Source organism: Neolamprologus brichardi, chromosome 2 (assembly GCF_056152115.1).
Source record: "Neolamprologus brichardi isolate AB-2024 chromosome 2, ASM5615211v1, whole genome shotgun sequence".
NCBI lineage: Eukaryota > Metazoa > Chordata > Actinopteri > Cichliformes > Cichlidae > Neolamprologus > Neolamprologus brichardi.
The window spans coordinates 20,100,230-20,126,195 of record NC_142105.1 but is presented as its reverse complement, the minus strand read 5'-3'; the positions used below and the strand labels follow the sequence as shown (position 1 = coordinate 20,126,195).

At 41.9% G+C, this 25,966-nt stretch overlaps 1 protein-coding gene across 1 annotated transcript; it reads right to left on the bottom strand.

Moving 5' to 3' along the window:
- Positions 1 to 8,645: 8,645 nt before the first annotated feature.
- LOC102795905 (progesterone receptor-like) lies at positions 8,646 to 19,954 on the bottom strand. Its single transcript, XM_006781752.3, has 9 exons — positions 18,956 to 19,954; positions 17,826 to 17,962; positions 17,487 to 17,603; positions 17,196 to 17,339; positions 16,860 to 17,066; positions 15,751 to 15,895; positions 14,886 to 15,016; positions 14,585 to 14,736; positions 8,646 to 9,846 (listed from the first exon to the last, which is right to left on the bottom strand). The coding sequence occupies exons 1-9, from the start codon at positions 19,816 to 19,818 to the stop codon at positions 9,682 to 9,684; spliced, it is 2,061 nt and encodes a 686-aa protein (XP_006781815.2). The 5' UTR covers positions 19,819 to 19,954; the 3' UTR covers positions 8,646 to 9,681.
- Between the last annotated feature and the right edge of the window lie 6,012 nt (positions 19,955 to 25,966).

The window sequence follows — 25,966 nt, the reverse complement described above, 5'->3', positions numbered from 1 at the left end:
CTGCAGCAAGAGGTGTGTAATGAAAGAACGAAACTCCATCAGAGTATTGATTTGTTGGCGACATTTATCTTCCCATGGCGGGATGTGAACTCAAATGCAGTTTTAAATAAAAGTGTGTGCTCATGCCTGGATCTTTTTCCCTTATTAATCCCCCTAGGGGAAATTGATTCTATGTATTTAACCCATCCTAACTGTGAGCAGTGATGCCTCTCTTCTGCAACTGCTCCCACACAATTCAATTCAGTTTTATTTATATAGAGCCAAAAATCACAACAAGTTGCCTCAAAGCCCTTTATATTATAAGGTAAAGACCCTACAATAATAAAGAGAAAACAACAACAATCAAATGACCTCTTTGAGCAAGCACTTGGCGACAGCGGGAAGGAAAAACTCCCTTTTAACAGGAAGAAGCCTCCAATAGAACCAGGCTCAAGGAGGGGCAGACAAGAGACACACTGTGGAAGACAGAGATTAATAATAACTAATGATGAAATGCAGAGTGATGTAAGGATTGTTACGGCGGGGTGCGCCGATAAGTTTAGTTTACAAGACCCAGAAGCAGACACTGAAAGGCGGAGTTGCTGGCTGAACAGAAGACGATCCTTTATTTGGATGTTGGCACATGAAAAAGCATGAAGCTAGGAAAACTGTGAAGGAAAACACTCAGAAAACTAAAGGACTAAGAAACTCAGTGAAAATGCTATGACAAACTATGAACACTGAGTAAACTATGACGAAACACTATGCGGATGCAAACAGACGACCTGACAACGAAACATAGAAAACAGAGGACTTAAATACACACATGAGGTGATCAGGGGAAGTCGAGACACATGAGGAAACAGCTGACAAGGATGAACATAACGATGCACAGGAAATGTAAACTCAAACACAATGACATGAATACTGGACTTTCAAAATAAACGGAAAAACATGACAAGACAGGCATGACAGCATCAACCACGAACATGACACAATATATCATGAACTCAAAATGCTGGGTCACAGACCCAGCACATGACAAGGATTTTCTGGACTGATATGATGATGTTTTTGTATGAAAAATGTATTAGCATCACTTTACAGGACAGCTTTATACTATTTCACATTTGACAAGTGTTCCCAAGAACAATAGTTTGCATGCTGTTAAATGTTAAATTGTCTGTTTATATAACTCCCACTGTCATATTTGTACTTTTTGTGCCTCTTTTCTGTAAATTATTTATAACAAAATAAAGATTATTCAAAAAAGAGTTTAAGGAGCAACAGGCAACCACCACCAAGTGCCAAACCTCCAGCTGTAAGCCAGAGCCTTAGTTAAGCAAATACAGAGAAAATATTGATCTTGGCTTAATTATGGCGGAAATGGAGCCCCCAGATGAATCCGCACCAGCGCTAGGTTCAAACCCAGGACTGACGTGCTGTGAGGTAACAGTGCTAACAGCCGCTGAGCCACAGTGCAGCTTGGGTCTACAGAATGTGCTATTAGAGAAAGAGAGTGAGACAGAAGTATGGACAGTGCGTTCCCATGTGTGCCACAGGAATGTATACCAGTGTGAGTGTGTGTGTGAGTGTGTGTGTGTGAGAGAGAGAGAGAGAGAGAGAGGGAGAGAGACGGTTTATGTAGCCTCAGGGAGCTGCTATGGTCATATTTTAATAAGTTGCAGTATGTTGGATTATGTACTGCAAGCTTGTAATATCACACCGTCAGGGGCAAAGCCATAACAGATTCTCTGTTAGCTGGTCCTTAGCACAAACACACACACACACACACACACACACACACATATATATATATATATATATATATATATATATATATATCAGGGGACTCTCCAAAACATTGTTTTCTGTTCTGCAGCACTTGTGAAAATGTGAGCTCCCACATGATTCCAGTTCAAAGGTACGCCTTTGCCATTTTGTCTGCCTCAGCATGCAGTGCTCTCTCTCCCAGCCACAATGAACAGAGCTCCAGGTTTAATAGGCCTTAAGTAGCACACCCCTTTGCTGCCTTTGAAGAGCAAACACTTTGCTGCTCTCTCTCTCTCACACACACACACACACACACACACACAGAGTCATATATGTACACGCACATTGCTGTGTGAGCAATAAAAAAAACAGTATAACAGTGGCTAGTTCTCTCTCTGACACATCAAAAGGGGAGCTGAAGGGAGTAATGTGTGGAATGATGTGTGTGTGGACCAAGGCTGGGATGCCATTCATGGTTGTAGTGTTGTGGTTTTAACTGCCTGAGGAGACTTTAAGGCTGTGACTGGCAAGTTCTTTACAGTAGTTTTAACACATGGCCTGTCGCAATCTTAAACGCTGTTTGCATTTAAAAAAAAAAAACGCTGCTTGCTTCAGAATCTTTTTTTAAAAAAACAAAATTTTATTTGAGCAAAGTGCAGAAGATATAACTATATGACTATCATGTGCTTGACAAAATAGCTGCAGTGTCACTTACCCTCATTAAAGCCACGTGCCTCTCTCTATAAAGCAATGAAGACCATAAACAACCTTGGGAATTGTCCCCATTTTTGAGAAACTGAAAGTGAAGCTCGGTCGGGCGCACACGCACAGCATGGGTGCGTACGTGCGTGTTTAGGAGCACATATGCGTGTTTTCTGGGTCTCGAAGTGAGCGATCGCATAACTCAGGCACTGAAGGAGAAGGGCAAAGTTACAATTAGCCTGCTGCCGAGAGCGTAGCCTCATTGTATGTGGCATGTTTATGCTTTGCTCATGCTGTAATTACATATGTCTTCTTTTGTTTTCTATTCCCATAAAATGAGGAGCATAATGAGGGAAAAAGCTCATTTCTACACAGAACCGTGTAACGCTACACAGTGCTCTTTTTGTCTTCAAGCTCATTTAGGCCTCGGAGAATGTCTATGGGGTTTGAAATGGGAGGAGAAGGGAGGAAGAGAGGACTGTAAACAGCGACATTGCTTCTCCAGATGGGAAACTTCTGTTAAGCTGTAATGAGAATGCATAATGACACAAACGAGCTTGATTAAGCTAGACATGCCTGCGCCTTTGTTGGGGAACATGAAACCAAGAAACCTATTACAACTTTTCTTTTTCTTTTCTTCTATTATTCTCTGTGATATCCTTTTTCGAGCCATAAGAGGAAGAGAGATGCCTTCATTAAATGTTTGGGAACATGTTTCATTTCTCTCTTTTTTAAAAATTAAAAAAAAAACCACAAAACCCACAGCCATACCCAATAGGGAGAGACGATGAAAAGGCAAGTACAAATGATTAAAAAACAAAGCATAGGAGTGACTGCTCCTAATGGGACTGTTTTCAACAGCTGCATTAACAAGCCTGCTTGATTTCTTTTGCCTAAGTGAAGTTGTCAGCCCATGTGTCCAGTGTGCTATGTTTAGGATGTCTAAAAGAGTTGTGTTTTCTGGCACCAGCAGATAATAAATGCGAAATGGTTGACCTAACGTCTCTTTCCCCCGTGTTGCTTTACGGTCATTCTCAAAACAGACCCGAGAAATCCTCCTGAGTCGAGGTCAAGAATCCATCACCATCCCCCCCTCCCCTTTTCCCTACATGAACATGCATTTCCATACCGGCTCTGTGTGAGAAGCAGGCCCGAGGGAAAATGATAAGAAGTGCTTCTACTTGCACTGAGCCCCTCTCAAAACATCATAAAACCAACATATTGCTTCCAATTGAATCTCTTGTGCTTCAAATTAGGTTAAAATACTTGTACCTCTCAGAGTGTGGATCTTTACATATGCAAATGCGGGAATACCGAATTGTCTGCCTTCATTTCCATAATGTGAATCATGAATAGGCCTTAGATTTGCTTGGTTGATTTCCAGCTATGCTCAGAAACAAAATCCATATTTGGCACTGCAAAAAGGAACAAAGATTAGAGTTTTTTGAAGGAATGCTAGATTACGCACCCTCATACTGTATTAGACCCAGTGTATGCACAAAAACATACACTTTTCATAGAGCAGCATGTTGTGAAAGAGTCCTACGTCACGGATTACTTTACCATGACTCCTTTGATGAAAATGTACTGCTTTAACCTTGGAAACATGGCACGGCAGTCGATATGGTTTGAGAGACTTGGAAATACTTGTGCCTGTGGATTCAACAGACTAAAGACGCTCTTCGACTGATGAAACAATAGCAGGAGGAGGAGGGGAAACATTCTTCTGCCGAGTCTGCATTATTGGATTTGGATTGTAACATAGTAAGTCAGGCTGAGAGGGGGCCTGTGAATATCACGTTGGAATCATAATAGACAAGGGCCGATTGTTATTGCACCACACTTCCATTAATAATTCAATCATTTGACCCGTGACATGATTTCCCGTAAAACAATCTGATCCTCTGAGGGCTGATGGAGATATTCGAAATCTACGAGTGTGTGTGTGTCTGCTTTTGACTTTCCCAGTATGACACAGAACTGATGCCCAGGGCGGCCACTCTTAGTCTAAAATTCAGAGGGAAGAAAGGACAAGATACCAGAAAGTGTGCACGCCAACTAAAGTGTGCTGCAGCATCCCCCCCCCCCGAACTAGATATGTGCCCGCCCCAAGGGTGCGCCAATAAGCACGCCACAGGAATGGAGGGTCTCGCACGAAGCGTCCACTTAAAACTGAGCAGCGCTCTGAAACTTAAGCGCAAAATCAGAACAACGTATGCAGAGTGCATTACATATAAAAACACTGCGTGTGAGTAAGTGGAAGCAAAGCCCGGTAATATTATAACACATTGTTTCAGCGATCACTACTGACAGGGGAAACGTTGCTGTTCTAAGTCAGGCCTGCTGCAAACACAAAGACTAACACAGGTGCAGACGTAGATGAATGTAGGGATGTAAAAGCACACACAACTGTGTGCACGCCCACAAAATAACAACACTGAAGCATGCACGCGCAAGAAAAAAGCAGGGGTACCATCTATCAGGCTGCAGACGGGAGCCTTGGAAGGGGAAATCTGTCCTGTGATGGCCCTAAATGAGGGCTTTGGCGGCGCTGTCACATTGCATTTGGCTGGGACATAGGCGGTATGAGGGCCTACAAGAGATGGCCTGTGTGTACAGATATAATGAACTTGGGAGGTGTGTGGAGCATGGGCAGGCAGTGTGATTCTGTCACAGCTAGCGGTGCTCCATGCCTGCTGTGAGGATGGAGGGAGGGAGAGATAGAGAGAGCGGTGGAGAGAGACGAGACGTAAATTGAGTGCGGAGAGGGAAAGAGTGAGGAAGAGGCGAAAGCAATGATCAAGACAGAAAAAAAGAATGAGAGATGGAGAGGGGCCGGGAATGAATAAGCAGCCCTGCAGAAAAACACAGAGCTAATCGCTGCCGGATTGGTGAGGCAATACCGCTGTTATACCAGAAGAATATTTACTCTAATTAGAGCCAGCTAATGTGTCTCCAGGTATAAAAGCTGTTGGCGTTTTCCTGAGAATAATGAGAAACACAAAGCTCGCAGTGTCCTGGAGAGAGGTGCAAAACTCCCTTTGTACATCATTAACAGTTCACTGACAACAAAAGTGGTCTTAATAGAATGTAATGCGGTCTCCTCACCTATCTGTTTGTTCAAATGTCCATTAGGGGAATGCAGAATAATTCTCTCCTTCTGTGCTTCAACCACAACCCATTTTATTTCCAAAGTTCTGCCTCCATTTGCTTCTCTCACCTCTGTCCTCCACATTAAGATGATAAACATGATTTCACGGAGCACTACAATCATCAGTCTTTGTAAAACACCCCAAAATCCTCGATAAAAGAATTAAGCTCGCTTTGGAGAGACGGGGCCAAACGTATAGATTTACAATTCCACACTCAAGTTCCCCGCCATGTTTTAATGCACCATAAACACTTGGTGTTTTTTGGTCTCCGTTCCAATAAAAACAGGAGCGCGCGGGGGTGTAATATCTGGAGCTGGGGGAAATTAAAGCCGAAGTTCCTCTCGTCTCCTCCGGTGCAACTCCCGGCTCGCGCGCTCACACTTGAGCACGCGCGCACGCACGGCTAATCAGCAGCCCGGAGAGAAATCTAAGACCACATCTACACCCAGTGGAGGAACCTGATACAACCACGTCGCCTCCTCCCCCCTGCAGCCCCCCTCCGCCACCTTCCCACATACCCCTCTTTCTCTTAATCATCAGCTCACACACACTAAACGCTCCCGCTGATAAATTAGACGCGAGGTTCAGTATGATTAACTAAAGTTAATGAAGACTGAAAGCGATCGCAGGCGATGTAACCATAGAAGGGAGAAGCATTTTAGAAAACATCAAGACTACATTAGAAAACCAGCAGACATTCTTTTTACCCATTTCTGCTGCTATTTCCAAAAGTCCTTTCAGTGCGCGGTGACAAACATAACCCTTCTGACTGCTGGAAAAATAAATCATACTTTCAAGTGAAGACAAATGCCTTATCCGTTGGGAGTAGCTGCAGGCTATAGTCATAATGGCCTTTCTCTCTCTCTCTCGCTTTCCTCTTCTCTGAAGGCAGGGAGTTTCCCTGAACTAGTTTGAAATGTCCACAAAAACCAGCGTTACGCAGCATAAAGCAAGTTTAGGGCTGATCGGTAGCAGGAATGTTGCTCTTTAAGACTTATTTTACGATGAACCCCATGATGGTGAGAAGCACTTATGGTCCTGGAAGCAAAACTGCTACTCAGCCTTTTTCCCCCTTCTCTTCTTTTTTGACCAAACAGCAAAAACGCTCATCGCTGACATCTTTAACCGTTAAAACACGCTTACGCTCAAGATCATTACTCATCATGTCTGATGTGGTGTCACAGTCTCAAAATTCGTGGATTTCCTATCACTGCAACCCCCCTCTACACCCTCTCTGTACGTTTGGCCCTGCTCAGGCTTGGCTCGGCTCGGGGCAGACCAGCTGCAGAAGTCTGTCTCCTCTCCTCTCTCCCCTCCTCTGCTCTCAGTGCTATCAGGTTGCCACTCCTCCTCCTCCAGCCCATTACACAGGCCTCTTTATGCTGCGCTAAAAGCTGCTCATGTTCAAACACTCCTGGGAAAAGCTCCTTAAAAACATGTCAGGATGAGAGGCCCTGTCTGGTAAAATATTAATAGGAAGTTAATTGGTTGTTAATGGACTGGTGCTTGGGTAGGAATCACCCTCCATTAGATAGGCCACTGAAACACCCCATTCAGGGGTGTCATCTTACCACCTCCACAATCTAATTGGTTTCCGGTCACCGTAGCAGTTGAGTTGCGGTAACCTGGTGTTAAAGACATTATCGCTTGAGTTTTATATAAGCTCTGGCAAAGAAAGTATTGTACCAAGCGCAAAGCGCGTTTCCCCACCACTCTGGTATTGTGGGTGTTCAGTTACTTTGGGGTCAAGCTCGGCGCGCCCTTTCTCTTTTAATTGGGCGCCCTTTTTGTCTTTCCTCGTGTTAATCTTTCCATCTTCTACACATAAGGAAATAGTTTTAACTTTTGTTGTTTGTGGTCAGAGTCACTGCGCTTTCTGTGGTCGTCCTTACCCGAAAGGAAAAAAAATCCCCTCCTCTCGCAGAGCAGACATGTAATATTGATGCAGAACAGACTCGGAGAAACACAAAAAAATCAAATGGAATCCAAACTAAGTTCAAATGTCGACTTCAGCGCATACATTTTTGATCATTGCAAACCTACCAGATGCAATTCCCTTCAAGGGAAGCCACAGGGGCACGCCGAGCAAGGGACGTATTTAGAAATAAGTGATATTTCAGCGTGTCTTTCAATCCCGACTTCGTTCAGCTCCGATTCATTTATGAGAGGGACAAATACTTGCTGAAAGAGGTGGTTCAGGAAATGGGACTAAAAATGGCGGCAGAGGTTACCCAGACAGCTCGTTTTTATGGATGAGGCTTTCAAATGTACCACGTAACTAAAATGAGCCAGCTCTTAAAGTAATCTCATTGTTTATCTAGACTTACAGACGTTATGTAAATGCTTTATATATACTGTTTATAGTGTCTCATACCTGGGTCTTTCTCTGGAAAAGGAAAGAAAAACATTTTTTTAAATCAGTGATTTCAACATCACAGCCTGGTTAAATGTGAAGGTCCTACACTCAACATTTATATTAAGTTTTTCAATCCTGAATCATGCTTTTCATGCAGCCTTTAGTTGCTGTTACCCTTTAATGCACTCAAGTCCACTCTCGTGCCTCGGTCTATTTAATGGTAACCTCACTCAAACATTGAGTGAACCCGTGTCCAATTACATTACGAAGCAAATGTCAATGGTTCCAACAGATGTTGTGCTACTACACAACTGCCAAGTTTCATTTCACTGGTGCAGGTTATCGCAGCCGCCACTAGATGGTAGCGAAAGGCTGGAGTTACTGATTGGCAGACAGGCTCAACTGATGAAAGAAATCCTCCAGGCCTGCTATTAAATATCCAGCTCTGTGCCGTGTTCTGCTGTAATGTATTACTTGACTGGATGGAGAATGTGTGATAATCCCGACTGTGGGTAATGCAGTAGTAGAAATGTCTGCCTGATGTTTCGTTCGCCCTGCTCAGCCAGTTAAACTCCTCGCGGGCTTGAATTGAATGAGGCGGAGGGGAAAAACTGGAATATTCACCCGTATAATCATCAAGACAATGAGATTAGCAAAAAAGAAAAACCCAGCAGGTAGGCACTCAGACTTTGGCTTTATTTTGTTTTATTACATGTCAAGCTGTAAATGTTGCAACAATAGAGCGGGTTCTTGGCTAGACCTTTAGCAAAAACTGTCATAAGCTACGAGGATTACATGGTAATACGTACACAACAAAGCATTTGCAAAGAACACTTTAGGAAACTGTAGAAAAGTTACAACAGTATGAAACGTCCACTGTGGATAAACTTTGCTTTAATAATATTTGGCACTGAAAAACCTTTTTTTTTCCTGATAAAAATAAAATAAAATAAAGTCACCCGTGGTGTTTATCGACTAATGGAGTCATTTTGTCCAATTACGTCTTTCACTTTGACTGCTGTGACCTTTTTGGCATCAAAAATGGATAAATATACATTTGAAATTGGTGACGCTGCAGTCGCACCTTGAAAGTGCTTTCATTTTGACAAAATAGAAATCTAATAGTCCGATATTTTTTTAATAGATGATGACAGCTGTCAAAAAAATGTTTTTATATGCCTCCGGGGAGATAGCTTTGCTTCCAAGTATGAACGTCACAACCGCTTATTAACTGTCAGTCACTGATTTATTCTTTTTTCATCTCAGGTGCACACAGTAACATTCATTGTGAAAAAAAGCTAGTTCAAAATGTCATGCTAATGCACACAGACAAGCTACCGGGATGTGCTGCCTTCAAACTTGTCCCCCTGCACCGCACGCCCCAGAAGAGTTTGTGATTATCCACATGAAGAGCCGAAGAAGTTCACATGCCATGAGGTTCACCGTTAGTATGTGGACAGAAATGCATGCAAGTATTTTAATCAGCCCCCAAAAAGCATTTGTGTATGTGCGGGATACATTCAAACAGGCAATAAGAAGAAGAAGTGAGAAGATGAAATCAGACTACATTAGACTGGAAGAATGTGCCGTCTGCCCTTCTGTTAGCACCTGCTTACACCTTGACTGCACCATACTCTCAGGACAGAAGAGTAAAAATCATTGAGAACTCTTTCCGGTCGGTGTGGCTGATGAAAAGACAGTCTTGGAGACTCTCACTCACTAGGCCGTGTTGTGGAAAAGGATGGGCTTGACCATCCCAGAGAGCATTTTGGGCACGTGGACGCTCACAATCTCCGAGATCATCTCTGGGAAGCTGACATGCATTTGCATGGACTGAGCTTGGATGAACAGATCGTAGGTGAACTGGTGTAATTTCCTCACAACCTAAGTCAAGAGACAAAAACATGATACATACATGTGGTGGGGTTATTAGAAACAAAGAGATAAATAAATATGTAATGTGGAAAACATGTAGATGCTGTCTATTGTCCCTGTATAATAAAGACTAAAAATGCCCAAATAATAATACAAATGAACAAAAACAAACGAGACTTTCATGGCACAGCTTAAGAGGCAGTTTTAGGAGATAACACTTATTGTGACACTAAGCTCCACAGACAGGGCAAAGCTGAAGGAGTCCTCATCAACTCTGATCTTCTTCCTAAAGGGCCCTTCCAGACAATCTCTGGCTGCCCTCCAGCTCAAAAGCCACAAAGCCGAGCATTTAAAGGTAAATCCACAGTGAAAGACAGGAGGCTCAAACTGTTGTGGCTCCTCTCTACATAGCGCTTTAACTCTTCTAGTCATACTCATATAATGATGTAAGGGGTTTTTCCTTTGACAGCTAATTGTTCTCATCATTGAGATAAAAGTACAAAAAGAAAAAAAAATCCTAAAAAGGGTTAAAAGTAGTGCATTTACACCCCCTAGTGGTTGCACATCTACATCAACACACTTTCCCCTCCTAAACCTCAGTAAGGATGAGATGAGTGATTAGTGTGTATTACAACAACAAAAGAAAGTTCACCAAATAAAAAGAAAATGAAAATGCAAAAAATGCACATCGAGAAGTCGTAACAGGAAAACTACATGTGTTTTTAAGTAGATACATGTACCGCCGTTACGTATTTAAAATACAAAATATGAGTAACTGTATTCCGTTACAGTTACCGTTTTAAAAGGTGGTATTTAGAATACAGTTACTTTGTTGAAATAAATGGATTACACGGCGGTACTTCCCTGTTTCATATTGTCGCGGGTCAGGCCTGTTTGGGTTTTGTTTGACAGCTACGTTCTGTTGTTCCAGGCGGCAGCGTTACGGTTGCCATGGTTACAGGGTGACGCTCTCTCTCTGCGTGTTTCCTGGGTGAGAGAGCGCCTGTTGTTGTTGTGCTAAGCTAATAGGCAGAATGCTACAGATATAGCTCTAAACAATATAGCATCATAGGCAGTGTAGTCCGGGCTGCAGGGAGAATGGACTGCCATACCCGCTATGTGTCTGTGAGCGAGGGAGGGAGGAAAAGGAAAAGTACGAGCTGTCATCGAGCAAAAAACGGGAGCTGGAAGCATGTAAATATAATAATAACCACTGCAGCCAAGAAGAGTGCCTGACGAGCCCAGTTGTAAGTAAGCTATTAAGACTGGACTGTACACCGTGTTCGTGTTTTCCTCCAAAAACAATAAGTTCCGTTGGAGCAGCCTTTCAACGCCTCTCTCTGTCTCTCGCAAGCAAAGTTGACCCAGACAACAAAGTAAAGCTATTTTTCGGCTACGAGCCCGACACAGAACCCACCGTATTAGCCAGAGGTCCCTTTACTACGGTTCGGAGCCGCGGACCTTCAGTAACAGTAATAAATCACAGCAATAGTACATTCACGTAGTTGTAAACAGCATGATAATATATTAAGTAATCCAAAGTATTCAGAATATGTTACTCTCATTGAGTAACGTAACGGAATACGTTACAGAATACATTTTGGGGCATGTATTCTGTAATGGAATACATTTTAAAAGTAACCTTCCCAACACTGACCTGCGTACCTACAATACCACATCAGTCTTTTACGGCTTAGAGGTAAAAAGGAAAAAATATTATTAACAAAATAAACAGAATATAAATCTAGAAATATTAAATACACTGATGGCTATCAGCGTGTGTCTTATTTAGGGTGAATTTAAACTAAATTAAAGACCTTTTATTACTCATTTGAATCTACCTCAAATGCCTGGACTTGGACTTTTATGCCTTTTTTTGGGTTCATAATCTTTCCATTTTCTTTTTTTACTGAAGGTCACAGCACAACTTGACCTTTCTATATTTTGTTGAAATATAATAAAAAGCGCTTTTTAAAATTCTTTTCAGGTGTTGCTGATTTTGCTGGTATTGGGTATATATGTGCACAAATGTTTGACAGAAATGACAATGAAACTCGTTAATCCACCTTCTGCATGGTCGCGCATATGAAGGTAAATTTTATGAACCTGCTTTTTTATTGCTTATGCATTTGTTTCAAGGTTTAACACTACTCTTATGACATCAAGTCAAAATTATGGCCACAGATTAAAGTGTTTTGCATGTGAATAGGTACATGTGGCTTGTAGTGAAAAGTGTTTTGAGTGAGAGTAGAAAAAGCAGTCAGATTCAGTCAAATTCAGTCAGAGGTTGGAAGTAAGGAAGTACAAATACTTTTTATACTTAATACCTTTTCTAGCAACTTTTTACTTTTACTCACTAGATTTTTAAACAAATATCTGAACTTTCTACTCCTTACATTTTCAAAACAGGCTCGTTACTTTTGTTTTAAAATGATCATTTATAGCGTTTATACTCGGGGTTAAAGTGGACCGATAGAAGTGCAGGTTCACGGTACGCGGTACAGCATCTATCTAGCGCTACAGAGGAGGACAAAGCAGGAAGGAAGTGACATGTTTTTTGGTTTTCTGTTGGTTAAAAGGTGGTAATTTCAAATTCAACGTTTCTATCAGCTAAGATAAGAAAGACAGGACAGGAAGAAGAGGGGTTTGAAGGTAAGGACTGCTCAGTAATGCTTGATAAACTGCAAATTTAAAGCTTCATTTTAATCTCAGATTGGATTTGCATATGATATGTTTTGATAAATTATGTGTTTTCATGTTGTGAAATGTCCTGCAACACAAACTAAGCTAAACTCATTTTGTGTTGCATGAAAATATTAGGTAGTTTCGACCAGAATAAAGCTTTGTGTTGGACTTTTGCACCGTGGCTGTGGTGCTCATGGTCGGTGTTAGGTTACATCAAGTGTAACAGAGATGAATTTGAAGTTAAGATGATGATGTTTAGATTCACTGACTGAATTCCAACTTTATACCAAATGTATACTGTGTAGTAGAAAGTATAAACAGTATAGTGTCAGTGTAGGGGATACTCATCAGTGAAGATAGCTTGTGAAACTGTTTACATCTTGTTGAATTCAGTTGTGTAAATCTACAAAGAGCAGCAGGTCAGCTGATCACAGACATAGTACTTACAGCAGGTCTGATTCTTTGTCCTATGCTGACACACTGCACAGATCTGCTGAATCTCACTTTAACCCCTGACTGTTCTCATTTCACTGTTTAGATATGGAGGCAAAGTAACCCTCTACAATGTTTGCAACAAAAAAGTTATTATTATTTTTAATTCCCTTTCACTGCACAACAGATTGAAATTGAGTGGATTTCTTAAAGTTAGACTCTAGATTCAATAGCATTGGTATTCTCATGTACTAACATTATTTTATTATATTATTATAGTGCAAAGTTCAGTTGCCTTTGTCCAAAAGTGCTTTTTCACATTTACTTGAGTAAAGTTGTTTCAGTGTTTCAACTTTTACTGTTTTTTTAACAAATGTATCTGTGCTTCTACTTAAGTAAAGAAAGTCTGTACCTTTGCCACCTCTGTATTCAGTCATGTGAAAACAGCCCATAATTTGGTAGCTTGTAAAACTACATTAAGCAGCAATAACTCAAAATAATAATTTTCTGTATGACCTTTATCAGCCTCTCACATAATTCTGGAGGAATTTTGGCCCTGTGTTCTTTGCAGCATTGCTTCAGTTCTTTGAGGTTTGCAGGCAATTGTTTAAGCACAGCTTGCTTAGGTCCTGCCACACCATCTCTGTCAGGTTAAGGTCTATACTTTGGCTGGGCCTTTGCAACACCTTGATTATTTTCTTTGTGAGCCATTCTGTTGCAGATTTGTTGCTGTGCTTGACTCTAGAAAGCTTTGGTAGACTGAAGAGTTCATGTTGAACTCAATCACTGCAATGTGTCCAGGTCCTCCGGCTGCAAAACAAGCCCAAATGAGTACTATGCATTATGACCAAACATCTCCAGTTGAATTTTTGACATTGAAAACATTGTTTCCAAAAATCTTCAGAAGCAAAGTATTCAGTTGCACCTTTTTGAATTAAGCTATCCTGCCATGTTCTTTTTAGAGAGAAGACTTTCTCCTGGCACCCCTTCCAAACAAGCTATACCTTTTCAGTCTTTCTCTAATTGTGCTGCCATGTAACATTCTCACTGAGGTTTGAAAATTTGCTGGGACGTCCACTCCTGGGAAGACTGTGGCATTGTGTTAACACACATGAACGCTTTCACAGAGCTACTCACAAAGCAGTAAAGGCCTCTTTAAACTTTATTTTTCGCATGACTGTTCATTTACTGTGTCTGGGTTATTCTTCAGTCCATATAAATCATCTACAAATGGAAATCATCTTATTGGCTTTAATACAGCAGCATCCGGCACCACTATTCTTTTATAACTGTTAATTATCATGGTAGGCTGTTATGGATTAGGCGTTTCAAGGAAGCAAATCTCAAATCCAGGTTATCATATAATCCGAAACAAAGATACACAGTAGCTAATAGAGAATAACAGACTCGGTTGAATTAATCCAGCCGTGAAATTTTAAAACAATACAAATCTTGCTTGTGTGTTCATAATAGGTTTACAGTTGTATTTCAAGCCTGTATAGTGTTGTGTCTGTCATTTTGTGCGAGAGGAAGGAGCATTATTTTGCGCTCACTCTAAAAAAATGACATGTGCATCCATGTCCAGTGTCACAGCATGGTGCATTTTTTGGAATGCGTTTGTGTGTATTACCGACTGGAGGTAGTCCAGCAGCTGCGTGAGGTGAAACAGTCTCTGTGTGCGGGTGGTCTCTCCGTGGTGGCTGGCCAAACGGTCTAGCTCCTTGATGTAGGAGGTCCGCAGTTTGTCAAAGCAACTCTGGCTCTTCAAGCCCTGCACTGGCACTGTGACCACAAAGCCAGAACACAACAGTAACTCTCACAGACTTTATCCATCCCATCAATTCTCTAAAGTATGGCTGTACTCTATTGCAGTTGTATTTCACATGTTGAGTTGACATTCGCGTCATTACTCATGGTCCCGGGTGACTCACTGATGCTGAGGAGGACCAGGGCCTTCATGCAGAGGAACTCCTCCTGGGTAACCTTGAGCATGCACAGCCTTTGGGATAGTAGCTTCATCCTCACACAGTGTTCATACATGCTGGACACTTGCATCCGCTGGCTGTGAGGAGGGATAAAAAAGAAAAAAGGGGAAAAAAAGCGTGACGCAGGAGAAGGGTCACGTAGTGAGAAATGTAGAAAGGAGTAGTTATTGGGGACATGATGGGGGGAAAAAAGGAGAGAAAAAAGGCACCAGAGGTGAGAAAAAACGAGTTAGATGGATAATGGAAAATAGAGAACGACAGTGAGGCACTGAAAAATGAGGGTCAGCAACAAGGGCAGGCATATCCATTACTATGCAGAGAGACTCATGTGCAGCAATTTTTGTGACACAAACTCCGTTTCTTTTGGGAAAGAAAGAAAAAGACAAAGGCTGGAGTTGAGGTGTCAGAAACATTTTGATAAGGGGCAGAGGGGGTGAGGTTGGAGTGTAAATTAAAACTTGTCAGAGTGGAAGTTCTTGGACACTGATGAATGGTTATGCGATGATGAAAAAGAGTAAAGCATTTGAGGCGATTTCCTCCGCCTGCCGCATTTATCAAATGCAAAGTGGCGGGTTTGCTGGCGTGCCCGGAGAGACATTCGCTGTTTGTTTTCCTCCTGCCGAAAAACACCAGAAAAGTGTTGCGCCGTGCCTTTCATCGCATTTCACGATGACAAGTGAAGTCTCATGGCATTCCAGAAAACCCCTTGCCACAGTGATAATTTCTCGTTTCTTAGTTTGATAAAGATTTTGCGTCTCCTTTTTTGTGAATTCGTTGTTTGATGTTAAATGGAATATTTGCTGAAACTCACTCATTGAAAACCAGGTCTGGAGCAAAGTAGAGCATAGAGCTGTTAGTCAGCGTGTAGGATCTCCAGCCTAAGGCAAACACCATCACCCCCATCCATGACAGCTGAATCACTGACATCTGGTCATCCATATGCAGGTCCCGAAACCCTGTTAACAAAAGACGCTGTTATCAAGCTCTCCTCAGGGTTAAGCATTAACAGTTTTATTATTAAAAAAAAAATCAGCTGATTTGGCTCAATTAAATAACTGTTGAGGCAAATGTTGTAAAGACCCACCTTTTAGCACATCCCAGCACACCCACTCACTTCACCAGATGCACCTTGTTTAGTTCTCTCACCTTTGATTGGGTGTGGTGTTTGTCCTTAATTGCACTCACCTGTCACACATTATATAAGGACTGCATTTACTTTTGGCTCACTCTTTCTTCACTCCCACACGGGGCGGCAGCAGAGCATTGACAGTCCATGTGTGTCTTTCCTTCCTTCCTTCTTTTGCTTTATTGATTCGAGAATTATTGATTTGAGAATAAAATGAGAACCCCGTGATTAGATGACTGCTTATTCTTATTCTCATCGGATGAGCCCATGATGCTAATTACTCAACCCTGAGCCTTCCCTTCCTGCATAACAGCAAACATGGATACAATGATGGCCATTTTCAGCCTTCCTCTATTTTTTCTTTTTTGCTTAAATGGGAAACATCCCCCTCTAGTGGCTAATATTTGAACAACTTTGTTTGTTTTGCATGGACACTAAACCAGCGCAAACTTCTGGAAAGGTCTCTCATCTTTTGACCTAGATACTGAGGCCTTGCTCAGTGCTGGCAGATTAAATACATTTCCTAACAGTGGTACTGCTCATCCAAACCGCAGGGAATTCTAATGTAATTTTTGATTGAATTACGCTTATTTCTTCTCAAACTGCCCATTTACCATCTACTCTCTTAGTCAAAGTTGTTTACAAGTCTGATCTTTCAGGGTTTTGCTTAACAAGGAATGCAAGTGGTATGTCTGACTAGAAACCAAAATGGAAGCAGCCATGGAAATGTGCTCCCTACCGGATTCTTTGGAAGAGCTACTTGGAATTAATTACCTTGGCTCAGATTAGTTTACCTGGTATTGCCTTGGCCCAGTGGACCACAGTTACCAGCTGCCGTTCTCCCAGCTCGTTCAGGCTGGTGAGCAAGGACATAGGGCTGTCTGGCTGGGCAGGATCATGCCCGGCATTGACCAGAGCTGGCTCAATAGCCTGTAGGATGCTGAGCAGGGACAGGCGGGAGTGCAGGGGTGGGGGGATGGCCGCAACCAGGGCCTGGGAAGCTGCTCGAGATATGTAGATAAAAACAACATGAAGCAGAAAGTGTGGCAAGATCGAGTCTTTTCTGGCAAAAGTAAATTTAGCGTTGAATAAACCTGACATTTGAGCTCTGTGCAACTAATCTTTACCACCTTGAGCCCTGAGAGCTGCATTTCTGGACTCCAAGACTGCATCTTTCTTCGCTGCTCTCCCTTCTTTTTCTCCGTGTCCCCAGCTAGCTGGCTGTTGCTCCTCTTCTCCATTACTCGCCTGCCCGGTTCCCTTCAGCCTGCGACCTGGAGAGATGATTCTGTTGGAATTCAGCTGGAGGGCTTCTAATCTAATAAATGTAAGGAATCTGACCACGCTGACCTATTTTTTTAAAACTGCAAAATACTTTCCTTTATTTATGTCTCATTATTTCCTCATCTCTGGCAGCTCACCTTTAAGGCTCATTCCCGACATGAAGCATCTCTTTAAGCGACACGACGCGCAGTTTTTCCGCCTCAGTTTGTCGATGGTGCAGTCGTTTCGGCTGGCACACAAGTGGTTCTGCTTACCTGGAGGCACACAAGAGTGCTGGGGGATGAGGAGTGCGAGTTCAACAATGCCTAGGCTTCCACTCATAGCAACGATATGTGGGCGTTTACTGATAACAAATAACTCGACCTCATAATGTCAGGGTCACTGTGCCCTGTCTACAGGAGAGAGCAAGTGGGTGTAAGAAATTAAAATCAGTGAGTGAGTAATTGTGTGTGTGTGTGTGTGTGTGTTGCACCCACCTGCAGCGGCCCTCTTGAAGAATACTTTGCAGCTGCCGCAGGTGACTGCTCCATAGTGACAACCCGAGGCGTCATCTCCGCACACTTGACACACTCTCCTTTCTGACAGATACACACCTGGAAAAAAATCCTCATGCCTGGGCGCGCGCGCGCGCACACACACACACACACGATGGTGTTGTTTTAGTGTCTTCCCTCAGTTTTTAAACCCTTTTAAAAACTGAGGGAAGACACTGATGAAGAATTGCAGCAGACATTAAAAAGCACTCACACAGACATTATCGGTTTTGGGTTAGTAGGTCTGCCTTCACTGAGCGTTATCATGCCAATTCCCTAAAATCCAATCGAATTAAATTTTTTCCATCATGTGGTTGACAATTTGTCAGCAAAGGGAGTCAGTTTGCTCCAAAGTAAAAGTTGTGATTAACACATTCCAGAGTGAAATTTTTTTTAATAAATCCGCAACTTGTAATAAAATAAAAGGCTTTCCTTCTAGAAGCAGAAACAGGTGCTGTATCTCTTCTTTATAGGGACACTGATACATTTCCTACTGCTGCAGTCCCAGGGCTTATAAGGACATTTCTGGAAAATCTTAAGAATAGGATAAACTTTAAGTTGCTGTAGCTGCATGCTATAACATGATTTAGAGAAAGCCAAAACAAAACAAAAAAAGCACACCATGCTGTTGGAGGACAAAGGGTTCAGTGCTGCTGAACATTTCAGGACTCCACAGAGTATCAATAGAAGTCATGGCTGATAGCGATACATAATAATCGTGTTCGCTGCCTTTGATTTATTTGTGCTGACACTTATCCAATTAGCTTATGCTTTGTGGCTCTCACAGAAACGTCAAGAAACTAAGCATGAAATTGGGAAAGACAGTGCACCGTTAAACATCTGCGAACTTACGCCTAAACTCATTACAGCACTCCTTTTAGAAGACAAAATGACCAAAGCCCGACTGCAAAGCGGGTTGATTGAAGCGCAGTTACTGGCACGACGCTCATGCTGTGTGTTTCTCATTAACGAAACGTGTGAGAGATGGGAGGGATCGGTAGTACTGAATGTACTGTACTCAGTATGAATGGCCTTTTGACCTGACGCACACAAAATTCGAATCTGATCTTTACCTTAAACTGCGATCTGTGCAATTCATCCACACCGAAGGTTCGCTCTTGATAGTGGAGAAAGTGCTCTGCCCCTGAGGAATCGCACTTGGGTAACTTTCCATTTGGCCATATCCTTGTGCCGTCGCTCGCATGCCACCCTGCTCACCTCTACCGTACCAGATACAGCGGCATTCCTGCCTGTTTCTGCGAGGAGCTTGCCCACAATTACAGTATTTGCACAAAAAATTATGTTCCCCTGAATCTCCCCTCTGTGGCTGTGGCTGAGGCTGGGATCGGTCGATGTATGCGCGCTCATTTGCGCACCACATTTGCGGTGGGAAATCCCTATATAGGTCTGAACTGGCATAGTAAGACGAAGGTGGTTTTAAAGGTACGACCTCGGCCACCTGAGGGGTCGCGGGCAGCTCCAGCGTGGGGTTAATAAACACATTTGACTCCCTGCAGACGTATCTGGATATCACCGAGCCACGCGTCACAGTTTGCGCACCGTCCATTTCGCCCGATCCGAACAGATCCATACAGCTCACCTGCTGTATGCCCTGACACACTTCTCCAAAGTCGTCCTCTCTAAGGCTGCTGTCACCCAGGACAAGCAGGCTGCTGTCGGAGTTCATATTTCCCGTCCTTCTCAACTCTGGCACTCCCCGAGAAGTATCCGCCACAGTGGAGTCGCATTCCGCGAAGGCGCTGCTGGAGCTCTGGTTCATATTATTGGGCGGAGAAGACACCGAATCCAAACCCAAAGACACCGACACCGCTTTACTGAGCTCATAAGCCGGACACGCATAGATGGTAGTATCCAACCGATCCCCTTCATTCATCGTTAAAGAGTTTGTTTCTTCCAAAACCGAGTGAAAGGACATTTTCGGCTCCGGTTCTCGGAGTTAGAGTGCACTGGGTGCGCGGCGAACAAACAAAACAACACTTTCCAGACTAGAAAACGCCTACCCAGTGACACTACTCTCGTGCGTCTAGGCGGATGGGAAATGCACATCAGTCGTCGACGTAAGTTACGAAAGGGAAGGGACGTCCCGCCGGTCTGATTTACAAATGACGGGGGCTTTTCGACACTTTTATAATAACGTTCTCTTTTTTTTTTTCAATGCAGGATTAAAATTCACCTCACGAATTAACAAAAATAAAGAAAGAAAAACACCAGCATAGTGAGAATTGGTTTTGGCACAGACTCTTCTTCATACAGTGATTAATGAACCCAGTGTAGGTTAACTTTTAGCAATTTTAACCCTTAAGGACCCACAGTGACACTGGTGTCACCGCCCCCTTACACTTAGAGAAAAACTATTTATAATGGTTTAACTTTGACTTTTAACTAATAAAGTCCCTAAGTGACGTCTACTGCACAAACTAGTTCAGTCATGTGACAAGTGAGGCACTCTGGGTGTTCAAGACACCATTTTCAAAGTCGTGGTCCACCTGGTTAGCTAATAAGACCACTATGCTAATTTTAAAAACTTTCTTTTCTTTTTGCAAAGGTAAGCTTTTACTCATTCAGCAATTATAAACTTTAGATAAGATGTCATAGGTCACTTGTAACCTAGTTTGGTAATATTTCTGAAACAATTTGATCTAGAATCAGTTTGTTAAATATCGCTGTGACAAATATGTCACATCGGGCATTAAACTCCAAATTTTCTTAAAAAAACTGATGTCACATATTTGTCACAAAAAGACAAAAACTGATCATTTGCTTAGTCAGTTTAGCTCATTCAATTATTTTAAGTAAATGTATTCTTTGTTGTTAATCCTCAGTCATATTTAACTAAATTCAAGCATACCTAATTTATTAAATTACCTAAATTTGTGATGGAACTTTACTTTAGCTTTGTCGAGGCGTTGCCAAATGCCTGGAAATCGAGCATACTGGGAAAATGACACCAGGTGTCCTATGGTAGCAGATAACATGTCCTGCAACCGATTTCTAACCCTGTTGGGATCTCTACATTTCACTGACAATACAGATTTATTACACAGAGATGCAGAAGACAAGTGCTGGAAGATCCGTCCATGGCTTGAAATGTTTCGCAAACAATGCCTGGATATCGTCCCAGAGGAGTACAACTCTGTTGATGAGCAAATGGTACCCTTCAAGGGGACACACAGCCCAATAAGGCAGTATGTGAAGGGAAAGCCCCACCCCTGGGGATTGAAAATCTGGGCCCGGTGCTCATCCTCTGGTATGCTCCATGATTTTGTTGTTTATCAAGGTGGTACTGGGAAGAAGACTTTACTTGGGATTGGAGGAGATGTGGTGAAGTTGTGTGAAACTCTGCCAGCTGAGCAAAACTACAAAGTTTTTGCTGATAACTTCTTCTCCTCAGCCCCACTGCTCACACTTCTTCAGCGACAGATCTACTTTGTAGGAACACTTCGTGGAAATCGCTTAGCAGGTTGGCAGCTTGAAGATGAAAAAAGTCTTGCCCAGAGAGGCAGAGGATCTGTTGATGCCAGGGTGAATGAGGAGGAGAGCATGGTTATTGTGAAGTGGTATGACAACAAATCTGTTACCCTCATCTCATCCTGTTGTGCAACTGAGCCTCAAGATACAGTCCGTCGCTGGAGCAAATCGGGCAAGGCATTTGTTGAGGTCAAAAGGCCACACATTGTGAAGGAGTACAACACATTCATGGGAGGTATTGACCTGCTTGACGCCTGCATTGCAAGGTACAAGTACCACATGAAGTCACGGAGGTGGTATCTCTACATGTTCTGGCAAACCATCATGCTCGGTGTTGTCAACGCATGGTTGATTTACCGTCGTGACTGCAAGCTACTTGGTGTCCAAAAGCCACTGAAACAAAGAAGCTTCCAGGCAGAAGTTGCCACATCACAGAACATCTCATCACCACCTCCACCACCCAAGAGAGTTCGAGTTGTACCTCCAACATTGGGCTGATTTTTTTTTTTTTTTCCCCCAAGAAGCTTGTTGAGGTAAACCAAGAAGTGTTACCATCATTATCCATGTTAAGAATTTAAAAATAAAAAGGAAATTCTGTTTTTAAAAGCAAGGAAGTGTTTACAGAATTACTTTCTAAATATGGAACAAATGTACCTTGTATGCTCAATGTGACGCATATGTGACATTTCAGATCTGGGGCAGTGGGTGGAGCTATTACAAAAAAAACTTCAGAAATGTGTTATATATCAGCGGTCCCCAACCTTTTATGCGCCACGGACCGGTTTATGCCCGACAATATTTTCACGGACCGGCCTTTAATGTGTCGCGGATAAATACAACAAAATAAAACTAGTACCGGTACCAAAAAAAAGAAGATTTATTCATAACACACGTGAAAAGACCCAGGAAAACCGAGTTAACGATCAAAACGATAACAAAATAACGCTGAAAACCGATAAAAACCCTGAAAACCATACATTTCACACCTGAGCCTCAACTCTCGCGGCCCGGTATCGGTCCGAGGCCCGGGGGTTGGGGACCGCTGTTATATATGATTCATTTGATATAACTTACAACCCCTGTAATTTTCATGAAAGTAGAAATAGGTCTGGGTTCTTAAGGGTTAAAACCCAGCTGCATGCCTCTCACTATTTTACGTGCAAATCTAATGGCGTCTCAAGAGCAATGCCGCGATTAATCATTACATGTATTAGTACGTTTCATGTGTGGCTCAGGCTCAGCGTCGGGTTTCTCTGCAAGCACTCTGTGCAGTAGTTTGTTTTCCTACTTAGACTTATATAAGCTTGCTGGTGTTTGTCGGTCTGATTCACACAGACAGTCAAGTTAAGAACAAACCAGACTGCACAATCATTGATGTGTTTAAACCAAGGGTGTAGATTTGGTTTTGGCATTGGTGGGGACGGATGATTCAACCACCGAACCCTGCCCTGTTTCTTTTTTTTTCCTTTTTGTCTTTGCTTCTTGATAAAAAAAAAAAAAGGGGGGGAGAATTATACTTGCCTACATATGCTATTCTACATGCTTTTAAAGCATTTAAAATTACAATTCATATATGTGAATTATATAATGTTAAATTACTATTAAACAAATGACTGACTAAGTATTTTAGACTTGTTAGTTTACTTCAGCCATATTCCATATAAATCAGGTATCATACAAAAATAAAAATAGCTTCAAATACAGTCATGACAATAAAAGAATATGACTTGAAGGACTTAACATCATTACTTCAGTTATACTACACCAACATCTCTTATACATTAGCACTAAGGGAACACTGAATGACCTGGTGGTTTTTGTCCATCTAAGATTACCACAGAGTAAAAGATCTCTCAGCAAAATTATGCAACATTTTAGGCAATATTGCTCCGATCAAATCAGTGAGCTGGGATTTTTTATTCTAAATATGAGCTACTGTTACAGCAACAGACATGGACTACTGGTGACCCACACAACAACTCAATGTCCACTATGTGAAGCCGCCAAACATATGCCTTCTCCTCTCGTTAGCTGAGATAAACTGCTGGCACATTTGTTTTACATCTATACTGTCCAGTCTCTCCTGGTGGACATACAGCAGCATTGTTTAAACTCATTTGAGTCATTGTTTGCCTTAGCCATCTTTTTGGTCTTCTGAGAGCACTGAAGTTTCTTTCAGCCTCAGTACATGCGTTTTATCCTCAGATTAAAAGTATTATTATGTGCTTGCTTTGCCTCACCTTTGGCCCTGGCTCTTCCCCCCTGACTGCACTAGGACATATTGCCACCTGATAAAATAACACATTGATTCGTGCCATATAAAAAGTGAGACATGTCAATTCAGATTCTTCGTCAAATATACACTAATGAATCAATTTACATCAGCAGCCTAACAATTGTCATGATAATAAATACTAGTTAATCTATAGCACCAAAACATCAGTCAGTCACCTGTGACCTCGCCTCTTCACCTCTGTCCGAGCTACAACATGGCAGAGCTGCCTCTGTCACCTGATAAATAACAGTGAGACATTCCAAATACATGCAGTCACACATGTGCTTCAAATACAGTCATGAACCATCAAGTCATCATCCAATTCCACCTGTGATCTTGTATCACCATTACTCTCTGAGCTTTGTGTTGGTTCTTCTGTCCCCTGACAAATAGGACATACATGACAATAAGAATAAAATTGGTAGCTGCTTCAGTGTTTCTGTAAATTTGTGCAGATCTTGACTCATCAGTAATGTTTGTAGGTTGAGTGCATTTTTAAAACAATTTGTGCAAACTGCACTACAAGGTGGAATATTTGCAAAATCATAATTACCTCATAATATTTTGTCTCAAAAATTAACCCTATGAATATGTCAGTACCACTAGGATGAAATTATTGTGTCACCAACATTTTAACGTTAGACATATAATTCTAACAGCCTCTGTAAACTAGTATCCTGGATTGCTCGAGGCTGCTGTTTTCTCTGACAGTTTCAATCAAAATTAGAAATGCTACTCTGGGAGACTGAGATAACTAAAAGTGCTGCATGTTGTGCAGTTAGTTTGCAAAATACTTTTTTATATCCAGGTTCTTCCTTTTTGCTGCCATCCTCCTCTCCTCCTCGCAGCGCAGGCTTGCCGCTGCTAAAACTAAACAGAGCTCCCTGAAAGGCACAGCCAATCACATTGGCCATATTTGTCACATGACGTAGGACTCCAGTAGAGAACGTAATTTAACTCTTTCTGCACCGCTGGCTGAATGAGACCCTGACAGATCGTTTTTTTTTTTAAATTTCTATCGGGTTTGTTTTTCTTTACTCAAAGAGATCAAATTATTGGTAGGGACAATTCAATAATCGCTGGATATTGGTGGGGACATGTCCCTTCCGTCCATGCCAAATCTACGCCCTTGGTTTAAACCAGCGGTCCCCAACCCCCGGGCCTCGGACCGGTACCGGTCCGTGAGTCGTTTGGTACCGGGCCGCGAGAGTTGAGGCTCAGGTGTGAAATGTATAGTTTTCAGGGTTTTTATCGGTTTTCAGCGTTATTTTGTTATCGTTTTTATTGTTTACTCTGTTTTCCTTGGTCTTTTCACGTGTGTTATGAATAAATTTTCCGTGGCGCAAAAAAGGTTGGGGACCGCTGGTTTAAAGCATATTAAAATAACAACTAAAAAGAATGGGGTGGTCAGTGGAGGCTCTGATAGGTAGTCACGCAGTGTTTTCAACTATTTATTTTTGGATAGCTTGTGATGACTCAGCACACGACAGGAGCTGGGGACTGCAAATTAATTTTACCCAGTATATAGAAAAGGTCTGGATTGGGTTGGGGTGTTTGTGGAAAGCTTCCTTTTTGGATTGCAGGAGGAGAAGAAGTTGGGCAGACCCTTTTTTTAATGGGGTGACACAAGAGGGAGGGCACATGGGTGGGCACATGGGAAATGAGAAAATCCTATCAAAAATGTTGTGCTTTGCAGGACAAGACAAGAAAATTCTGTCTGGTTTTAATCAGAAATATGGTTTATTGTACTGAGTTGGCGAAATAAAAAAAAATCTGTGCACTCATCTTTTTTTTAAGTTCCTCTTTGCAGAGTAAAAGACTTAATGAACACTGTAAGACAAACCATGTAAAATTTAGAGTAAAAATATTGGCAGGGTTGCCTGCCCTGTAGTTTTTTTTTTTACAGGATGATGCTGTATTTGTTTTACAGGACAATTATGTAAAAACCTAAAGATGCTGTTAAAATAAATATAATGAAAAGGTTTAGTATTACTTGCTGAGCACATCAACTTTTATTAATTTAACCATAAACTAAATTCCTGATTTGTGTATCAGTGCCAACAGCTCCTCTGTATTCACTTATGATTACATCAGCAACAATCAAGCTAATCTTAACCTTGTTAGCAGACAATGAGCGGTGATATAACATTACTTTCAAAAATGTCGAATTTAAAGCTGCTAAACACAAAGAGTGAAATATTAAAATAACAAATGAACTAAATAAGTCACTTACCACCACTAGAAATCCCTCCACGCATTGCTGAAAATTCTCACGACTATTTTAAATCTGTAAATATGGAATTTTACAGTATAGACTTTA